This window comes from Suricata suricatta, chromosome 9 (genome assembly GCF_006229205.1).
Source record: "Suricata suricatta isolate VVHF042 chromosome 9, meerkat_22Aug2017_6uvM2_HiC, whole genome shotgun sequence".
In the NCBI taxonomy this organism is placed as follows: Eukaryota; Metazoa; Chordata; class Mammalia; order Carnivora; family Herpestidae; genus Suricata; species Suricata suricatta.
In genome coordinates this window covers 57,275,941-57,285,827 of record NC_043708.1, presented here as the reverse complement: position 1 = coordinate 57,285,827, position 9,887 = coordinate 57,275,941, and the positions used below count along the sequence as shown (strand labels likewise).

The following is a 9,887-nucleotide window of genomic DNA, read 5'->3' as shown; positions in this document are numbered from 1 at the left end:
TAACCTTCCTCCCTCCCTCCCCCACTGTGTCTGTCTCTTGGACAGGAGCTGAGTAAAGCACTAAGATTATTTGTTTTATTGCAACCAAGTCAACAAAGGGTTGACATTGAAATCAACTTCATACCATGCCGTCCCTCAAAATGTTTGCTCTAATGGGTTTCACCTGCACTATAAAATTACTAGTTTCCCACAAGTAGATTTCATAACATTCATTTTTAGACATGAAATTGGAGATAAATACTATTCCCAGATGCTAAATACTCATACTATTATATTGCAGATCAATACTACAGCAGAATTCTTAACAAATCGTGGTGTGATTCACGAGTTTATGGGTCAACAACAGAATGCAATGAGGGACTATCAAGCAGCAATTTCCCTAAACCCCACGTATTCACTGGCTTACTTTAATGCAGGAAATATCTATTTTCACCACAGGCAGTTTTCCCAGGTAATGAGTTTTCCTTAAGATTTTCTTTCGGACACTAAAAGCTTTCTTTGTTATATATAGTTTCAAAATGTTATCCTTACGTAACAGGCTAATCATTCATTAGCTCTTTTTTTTTTATTTTCTTAAGAATTTTTGTAATTATTTATTAAATGTTTATATCTCTGTGGACTTATTCTTGTCTTTATCATCAACCATTCAATACTTGTCCAGTAAACATTGTTCTGGACTTCCCCAAGTGCAGGCCATTGCCTTGCTCTGCATTGTTGCCAGCTTCTGGCTTGGAATCCTCTCTTTGACTCCACTTAGCCTACTCTCAACTTCCTCCAAGACTCTCTTTCATGATGTGATCATCTAACTCATTTTAATTGCTACTTTTCCTAAATTTCAATCACATGAGCGCTTGACAGGGAGTAAGGAGATAAAGATGTTAGTTCTGGTTTTATGACATCTTAATCTTTTTGGACTGCAATTCAGAATGTCTGAAATGAAAATGTTGGGTTATTGGATGATATTTACATAATTTAAATTATTCTGATATTTACATAATTCAAACTCAACTTTAATTTATTTATATTCTCTCTTTTGTTCTTTATCTTCAGTTTATCTTGTTCTAGGTCTATCTTTGAGTCAGAAGTTTAATTCACCTATTTTCACCCTTAATTTTATATTGTAATGAGTTGTCAAGTCAGGCCATTTCCCAACTACTGCTTTTAGTGGTTTCCTATGTATTCTGGTCTCCTACATTTTTAAATTTTTGTTTCCCTAAAATGTTACACCTGAAATTTTATTTCCCCTTTGACTGAATAATAAATTAACAAGACAGTTAAGATGTCTTGGTAGAAGGGCTTTTATATTTTCTAGTTTTAAAGTTATTGAGTTTTAATATGGTCTAGTATATGGCAACTTAAATACTCCGGGGGCCCTTTGAGAAAAGAATTTCTACTATAAGGATATATAGTTCAAAATATCCATATAATATATGCCTTATAAATTATGTTTTTAATTTAGCCTACACATATTTTTTTTTCATTTGGTTTATGTTGGACTGAGAAAGATTTATTTAAGTATCTCAAAATTAGAGTGGCTCTCTGTAGGTTGCTTTACATCTCTTATAATTTCTGCTTTATGAATATTGCTGCTACATTATTTTTATGTATAGATATTCATACATATTACATAGCATTGTGAGTGCTTCCAAATGCCCTTCTGTTTCTTTTAGCTCTTTGCAATAAATTTGCTTTTATATGATATGAAGATCATGACTTCTGATTTCATTTGGTTTGCTTTTGCCTGGTATTCTTTTGCCCTTTCTCTTATTTTCAATGTTTAGAATCCTTTATTTTAGGTTTGTGTGTCTTTTATACAGCATAGAGTTAGATTTTGCTTTAGATGGCAATTTGAAAACACTTGGCTTTTCATAGATGGGCGAAGCCTGTATACGTTTTGGCATGGTCAGTATGTTTGATCTTAGTTCCGTTATTTTTGTTGTATTTTCTGTGTACTACATTTAAAATGTTTTATTCTGTAGTCTATTTAATTTTTTGAAAGGTTTTCTGATATTTAAGAAGGCTTTCAGTTTTGCTTTAGTGATTACCTTTATAAAAATATCTCTGTACTCTTAGTTCCTTATTTCTTCAGTTTCTCTACTATGAACAACAAAATTGCCACTTAAGTTCTTTTTCCCATAATCCTCCCTCTCATCTAGTAGTCGGTTTTAGTTAATAGTATTCTCTTTTTTAAAGAAAAAGTTTCTGGGGCGCCTGGGTGGCTCAGTCTGTTCAGCATCCAACTTCAGCTCAGGTCATGATCTCATGTTCTGTTTCTCTCTGTCTCTCAAAAAATAAATACAAAGTTAAAGAGTTTTTTAAAAAGTTTCTATTTTTATTCTTAAATATGTGCAAGCTTATGGTATCAGCTTCTGCTAGCTTTCCACTGTGTCTCTCTGTTTTCCCATTTTCTTGTGAGTTTTGTTAGGTTTCCACTGCCAGAGGGGTTGATATTTGCATACTATTTTGTTACCCTTATTTCACATATTAGACTTAGTTCTCCAGTTAAGTATACTCAGTTCTCATCACCAGGCTTTTTGCCAAAGTTTCCCTCCCAGCCACTAATTTCTTAGTTGCCTGAAATCGGTCCTCTAACAGAGTCCTGAGAAAGGGCTCATGAGAACGATAGTCCTGAATTTTTTAATGTTCATAGCTGTTTGCCTGCAGCTTTTACAACTCAGAGTAGCATGTCTGAGTTTAAAGTCCTGACTCACTTTTCTTTCCTTGAATGTTTTAAATATTTCACTACTTTCTGCTGTGGTATGTTGTTGTTAAAAAGCCTGATGGCAAACCTGATTTTCATTCTTTTATTGGCCACTTCATTTTCTCAAGACAAATTGTTTTTCTTAAGGTACGTCTCAGAGTTGACAATTTGGAGTCAAAGTTTTTAAATATACAGTGTGCACTTTCAAGATGCAGATTTCAGTGAAGTTTTGATTAATTTAGTATAAAACAGTTTTTGTTTTATTATTCTCTTCATTGGGAATGAATGCCAATTATAAGATGCCCTTGACTTTTAGGTACCAATTATTTTTTCCTATGTTTTTTATCTCTTAATTTCTGTTGCATTTTCTTTGCTTTTTTCACATCTGTCTTCTAAATCTTTCCTGTGTTTTCTGAGATCTCTATTATCCCCTGTGGACCTTATAGATCAGGTTTCTTTTAAATTTCTTTTGTTGTTGTTGTTGTTGTTGTTGTTGTTTAGTTTCATCTGATTTCCATGTCATACTTTCCTGGACATGTCATTTCTGATATCCTTCAGTATTTATTTATTTTTTCTTAAACTCAAGTACTCCCTTAGCAATTTTTTCTAGCTCACTTTGAAATGTTATGTGATATTTTTTCTCTACATTGTAACAACACTTTTTTTTTCTGGTGAGTTTTTATTATGTTTTCAAAAATTAAGCTATTACTTTTCATCCTTGGCTTTTACAGTGAAGGTGGGCAAATTGCTTTTCTGTTAACTCACATTTGAATGAGATACATCTTGTTCCTGGACTAACAGCAGAGACTCTTGTGGGAACCAGGGCTATGAGCCATGCTGATTTTCTAAGTTGTGCTCCCTTTGACGCTATGGCAAAGGACTTTGCAAAATGTCCCCTCCAAGCCTAGCTGGTCTAGGAAGGCTTCTGCCACAAGCTCTGAGTTTCTCAGAACTTTTTACAACCCTTACCTTCTAAGGTGATACACTCATTTTAAAAAGTTCTTTTTATTGCTTGCATTTTCTGAGACCTGTAGCCTCAGTGCTCTCCTCTGACATCCAAGACTGTCACCATATCCCTGAATAAAATGACCTGTGGGGCATCTTTATGTACCAAGAGGCTACAGTTCCTGTCTTTATTTTGCTGGAAAAGTTCAGCAAATATTTTCTGATTCCACTAGCTCTTCATTTCTTAAGTCTCCCTATACTTATGATGTACCTGCCATGTGGGAGGCATTAGTAATAACCCTGAGGATACAGAGCTGAACAAGATAAGGAAGGCTTCTTTTCTGATGTGGCTTACTTTTTATTGGAGGAAGAAATAGAAAATAAACAAGAAAATATTAGAAGTGATAAACATCTAATGCAGTCTCACATAGCATTATTTTATCAGTATGAGCATATATGTGGGACTATATGAGATTGAAATTGCCTGGGCAGGTAGTATAAATGGAGAGAAGGGTTTAAGGAGCGAGCCCTAGGGTCTCACCAGTGCTTACGAGCAAAGCAGCGAGGAGATACAGGAAGCAGACCGAGAAAGAAACTTGATAGCTTGAGGTGGGGTAAAAAGTTCTTACTTGTTATTTTTTTGAATGTGGAGGATTATTGATCCATGCTCTTATGTCAATGACAAATGTGCCAGGGAGGGAGAAATTGTTGGTGCAGGAATAATTAGGACCCAAATCTTTGGGAATTGAAGTTAAAGTTTGGAAGTTCGAGGGGCGGCCTTTGAAGGAAGGAGGACAAACTCTCGATTATATCATGAGGGAAGGCAGAGAGGTGGGGCACAGCGGAAGGTAGGTGGGTAGATTTGGATAAGTAGGCATTTCTATTTATTGACTATATTTTCTCCATGGAATGTGAGCATCGGTTCATCAGTTGAGAGTGGGGGGGACACCTACAAGTGGAGCAGAGTGGCTAAGAGTTTTGAGGAGAAAAGAGAAAGTGTAAAATATTGTTATAGAGAATAGTAGAGGGAACATACTAGGGAAATGTAGTAGGATTGATTACCAGACAAAATTAAGCTCTGACTTTAGGTTTGTGGTTATGAATTTAAAGTGAGTTATCAACGTTATATTGCTTTATATATATTTTTTCTATACAAATTCAGTACTGCTTTGGGTCACTCCACAATTGTTTATGTGTGCTGATCATCTTATCTCCTCACTCTGATTAGGTTGTAAGCTCTATAGGTCTGGAGTCCTACTCTCCCTACATTTCCTTCCTCAGAAAGTCCATCTACCCTCACGGCTTAGACTACGTGTCAGCCTACACCTTTTCTCTGAGCTCCTAACTCATATATATCACCAGTTGCTAAAACTGGATATTTTCCAAGTACATTAGAGCCCAAACTGAATTGACCTCTCTATCCCCTACCTCTTGTCAAACGCTTCTTCGTATAGATCCTCTCTCAATTCAAGAGATCTTCCATCAGGTCACCTGAGTAGAGACATCAGCATCAACCATATTTTCCTCTTCTTCACTTCTTTTATCCATCAGTTATCTAATCCTGTCAGATTTGCTTTTTGATTTTTTTTTCTCATATATGTACCCTCCATTCTGCTCTACTGCCATTGCCTTAGTTTATTTAGCTCTCATTCTTTCCCAGGTTAGTTCATGACTCTGGACAGCGAGCCCTGTGATGAGCTTCATTGACCTTAGTAGTGAAGCTAAATGCTGGGACAGAGAATTATTGAAGGAATAATTCCGTGAGGCATGAATGAGATTGCTGTAGCTCAGACCTCAGTGGACAGCTGGGAGGCTAATGCTTCCCAGGTAGACAAGCCAGGGTCAGTTGCCTTAAACTTCACCAATCTTAGACCATCTCTGGCTGGGTCCTAGCAATGCTTCCCTGAATTGTGGAGTTAGATAATGAGATAAAGATAAATAAAATGCCCAGGTCAATTTTCTGTTCCCATAAGTGCTTAAGATCCACATGGGAGGGAGACTCTAATCTTTTAAACTTGTATTTTATAACTCTATGGGTATCATGTATGAAACTAGTTAGATTTAAAGTGTATTTGATTCTTGATTTTTTTTTAGTATGTCTCTGTTTCCCTGAAACTAGGGACATGTTAGCGGGGCGAATATTTCATCTAAAATGTATTTTGTCCTCTTTCTTGATGTACTGGATACCTGGGCTTCACAGTGCAAACCCCTCTAGAGTTAAGCAGACTTTGACACTAATTACGCAGCTGTTTTAGTATGCTCAAAGCCTTTTTGTGGAGAAAGTGGCTTCTATTCCCTTCTCCCCACCTCCTCAAACTTTGTTTCTAACTATACTGAAAGGAAAGTTTAGGGATAGGAAGAAGGGTCCTTCAACAGTTCAAATAATCTCTAGATAGTTTGTGTGTGTGTGTATATGTATATATATATATATATATATATACATATACACACACACACATACATATTCTGGCTTCTTTTATCATTAGTTAGTGACTTTAATTATTTTAAATCACATTTGGATGAACTATGTGCATACATCATGAACTATGGGTCATTTAAAAAAATAACTGGATCTGCTTTTTAATTAATTACATATATTATGGCATTAGACACATTGTTAAAAATTCAAGGCCATCATTGCAGTAGGTGTCTTTGGCCTTTAATTGCTTCATAACTATTACTCCAATACTGCAAGTAACCTCATTAAATGTATAGGCTTTTATTTTCTAAGTTTTATATTTTGGAAACTATAATAGAAAGTTACATTGTTCATAGTTAGGTACATTATTGTGTGCTCCTGAATTATTTTATCTTAGCTTAAGTAGGCATTTGCTCCTACCTGACTGAAGTCATGCTTTTGTGTTATAGAAGAGTGTGGCCTTAAAGATCGTTTACTGGTTAACTAAAGTGAAGCCTAAATTACTTCTTGAAGAAAGTCTTGGCCCTGCTTGGAGTCATTTCCTTGCCTCATTTCTGATGATTGTTGAGTCCAGCTTTCTGTTCAGGAGTAAATTCTCTTTAAGCTCTTCACAGAAGGATGTCAATTCTGTCACCATCTTAATAGATCCTTAAAGTGCACTTATCTGCCACATAGAATAGTTCCATCCAGGAACAAGATGGGTTACACAATCTTGATCTAATTGCCTCTTGAAAGTCATCAGAGGTAGTAAAGTCCACACAGAATTGTCTTAGGCCAAGTTGTCTCTCAATTTGTAGACACTGGGGGGAAATGGTATATCAATAACGATTGAATTGAAAATGATTGGTATTGTGAAGAGCATTCTCAGCACTTTACATATGAACCTCACCTAACCCTATGTGCAGCACTGGAAGTAGACGTCTGTTTGTTACTTCCATTTTACAGATGAGAAAATTGGGGGCAAAAGCAGCTTTGGTTATTCATCCAAAGACATGGTGATAACAAGTGATAGAGCCAGGATTTGAACCTAGCAATTGGCTCCAGGGTCTGGGTTCCTGGCCACCGTGCTATCAGCGCTTTATTTCACTCATGAATCCCTGCAAAACACAGAGAAAAGTAGTTCAGTGAAGGAGATAGAGAAAATTATCAGAGAGGTAAGGGAAAAATCAAGGAGATATTCTGTCTCAAAGACCGGGAATTTTATAAAGGAAGCAGATACCAGGAGTCCCTGCCACAGAAGTGTCATGAAAGAAAAGAACTAGAAAATGTCTATTGGACTTGAGGACATCTGCAGCCTCAGCAATAGCTGAGCCCTCACAAAATAGGGGGAGACAGAGAAAAGCAAGGTTGTGGTGCATTGGGAAACACGGGTAAAAAATCAAAGAGCAATCTGTATTGTTAAAAATGACTTTTCCTTCAACTGAAGAAAGTTTTAAAGTAGGACCCAAGTTTTTATCCATCATGGAATTAGAGAAGAGATTCCTATCTTGAGTAGTAGGGTGTCTAGTCAGCATCTGAAGCGAGTTGTGGTGAAGGACCATTTTAAGAAGTTTCCAATTTATTATTGATAAAACGTTGCCAAAACAATATAAAGAAATTACTAGAAATATGTTTACGTGCTGGAACATCACGGCCACATCAAAGTGCTTTAGAAGTTACTGATGGTTTACTCTTAGTTTCTGTACTTAAGCTCTTTGCAGACCTGTAGCAAATGATTCTCGAACTAAGACCTCAAACCCAGTGTACAGACCACACTTTAAAGTGTCCCTTTCAGATTGGTGATGAGTAGAGAATAATCTAGGGTCTTTGGTCTTCTTGACAAGTTGGTTTTTTTCCTTTCTCTTTCTTCTTCCTAACTTTCATAGTATAACTGAGTTTTTAATCCCTTTATGATATGGTTTAGAACTTTATTTTGAAAATTCTTTAGCTCTTAGACACTCTGCTTTTATATGAAAAATGTTAATTTTCCAACAGATTTTATCTTGTTGTGACCTTCTTTTCTAATTTATATATTTATATTTCACCTTTTTCTAGTGCTGTACAGGGATGTAGGATCTGAGGGGTCAGTAGTAGAGTGTTTCACCTCAGCAAGGAGTAGTGTTTTATCACTGACATTATTGAGATTTGCTAACACATGGTGATAACAAAAAGCAAAATGACGTTTGGCTGGCTTTATTACTGTTTTTTACATTATCTACAGACAATGCAACCTCTTTATCATCTCTATCTGGGATGAAATGCTTCCTCTCTCCCCTTGGTATGCCAATGCCTTATTTTAAATTAAGAGCAAAAGTGCTTCAAATTGCTATATAGCTACCAATTAAAATATATTCAAATTATTATTTTCACATTTTATAGGCCACAGACTACTTCTCAAAGGCTTTGAAGTTTGATCCAGAAAATGAATGTGCTGTCATGAATCGAGCTATTGCAAATACAATATTAAAGAAATACAAAGAAGCAAAAGAAGACTTTGCATGTGTGGTTGAAAGATGTCCCTTTTGGGCTGCAGTATATTTGAACAGAGCACACTTCTACTGTTGTTTAAAGCAATATGAACTAGCCGAGGGAGACCTAAGTAAAGGTATTTTTGTTTCATAGTTATTGGCTAAGAACACAGGGGTTGATATGTTTGTCTTTAGACAACAAAAGAAGAAAATCATTGGGTCTATTTGTCTAGATAAACTTACATAAGAGTTAATGTTTTTATATATCATATCTTTAATGTCATCAATGTTGATTCCTTTATGGAACAACTTAAAGTGTGGGTAAGCTGAGATCCGGAAAATTGTTAGGGAAACCACACATAAACAATGACAGCCTTTCAAAGAAAGCCACTGTACTGTGTTCCCCAAGTTAGTTTCCTTAGAAAGGTTTAATATTTTTAATATTACTCAATAACCACTTACATTTCAAGAAAAATGCTTTCAAATAACACTAAAGTTCTCAAATTTTTATTTTTAAAAAATGAGCCTACTTCCTAGTGTTAGCACAAAACATAACTTGAAACGTTTTCTTGCGCAGCCCTGTCTTTGAAGCCTGATGATGTTCTCATATATAGTCGTAGAGCAGAGGTTCGTGGGAAACTAGGTCTGATTGAGGAAGCTATGGCTGACTATACCCAAGCACTTGATCTTCAAGAGTGTGCTCCCATGATGTGAGTGACCCGGCCGTGGTTCCGGCAGCGGTCTACACAGCTCTTTTTCCAGAGGCTGAAACTTCTTTGTTTAAAAGGTTGCACTACCTTCCTTATCGTATTCATTATGTTTTGTTATCTACGTAACCCTTTAATGCATTTTTAACAGTATATTTATATTATATATTAATTATAAAACTTCTAGATCATTTTTCTGCATATTTGAAAAAACTAATAACTGAATTTCTTTACAGGGTGCAGAATTTAAACAGAATGTTCCTTAAGGAATATTAACATTTAAGACATTTTCTTTAAAGTAAAATAATTCCTTTTGAAATAATACTTCATGATTATAGAAAAAGTGTCATTAACCTTTTCATTAATACCTACTCATAATGTATTCAACAGTATCAATATTTAAAAAATAAATACAGAGCTGATAGCTATAAAGAAATTAAGTATATTTCCTCTCTCTTCCTTTAAATAATGTCTACACAGTCCTGTATTTTTCCTGGTACTTACATCATTCCACCAGATAAACACATTTCTCTTCTACATGTCACCTCTCTTCCAGGACAACACCTGTCAAAATTTTGGCCTTCTTGTTTCCTTGCTATAGTTCATTTTCCCTCTTTAATGCAAATTTCATAAATGTATATAAAAAATTTGTATACACTGATAATTAG

At 35.5% G+C, this 9,887-nt stretch overlaps 1 protein-coding gene across 1 annotated transcript in view; it reads left to right on the top strand.

Annotated features, from left to right (window-relative positions):
- The window catches only part of LOC115302217 (tetratricopeptide repeat protein 6-like), a 46,414-nt gene extending 36,968 nt beyond the window's left edge, over positions 1 to 9,446 (top strand). Inside the window, exons 9-11 of the mRNA XM_029952192.1 lie at positions 281 to 451; positions 8,424 to 8,649; positions 9,090 to 9,446. Of these exons, the coding sequence (XP_029808052.1) occupies positions 281 to 451; positions 8,424 to 8,649; positions 9,090 to 9,226 (534 nt within the window). The 3' untranslated portion in view covers positions 9,227 to 9,446. The remainder of the gene's footprint in view (positions 1 to 280; positions 452 to 8,423; positions 8,650 to 9,089) is intronic.
- The last annotated feature ends 441 nt before the right edge of the window (positions 9,447 to 9,887 follow it).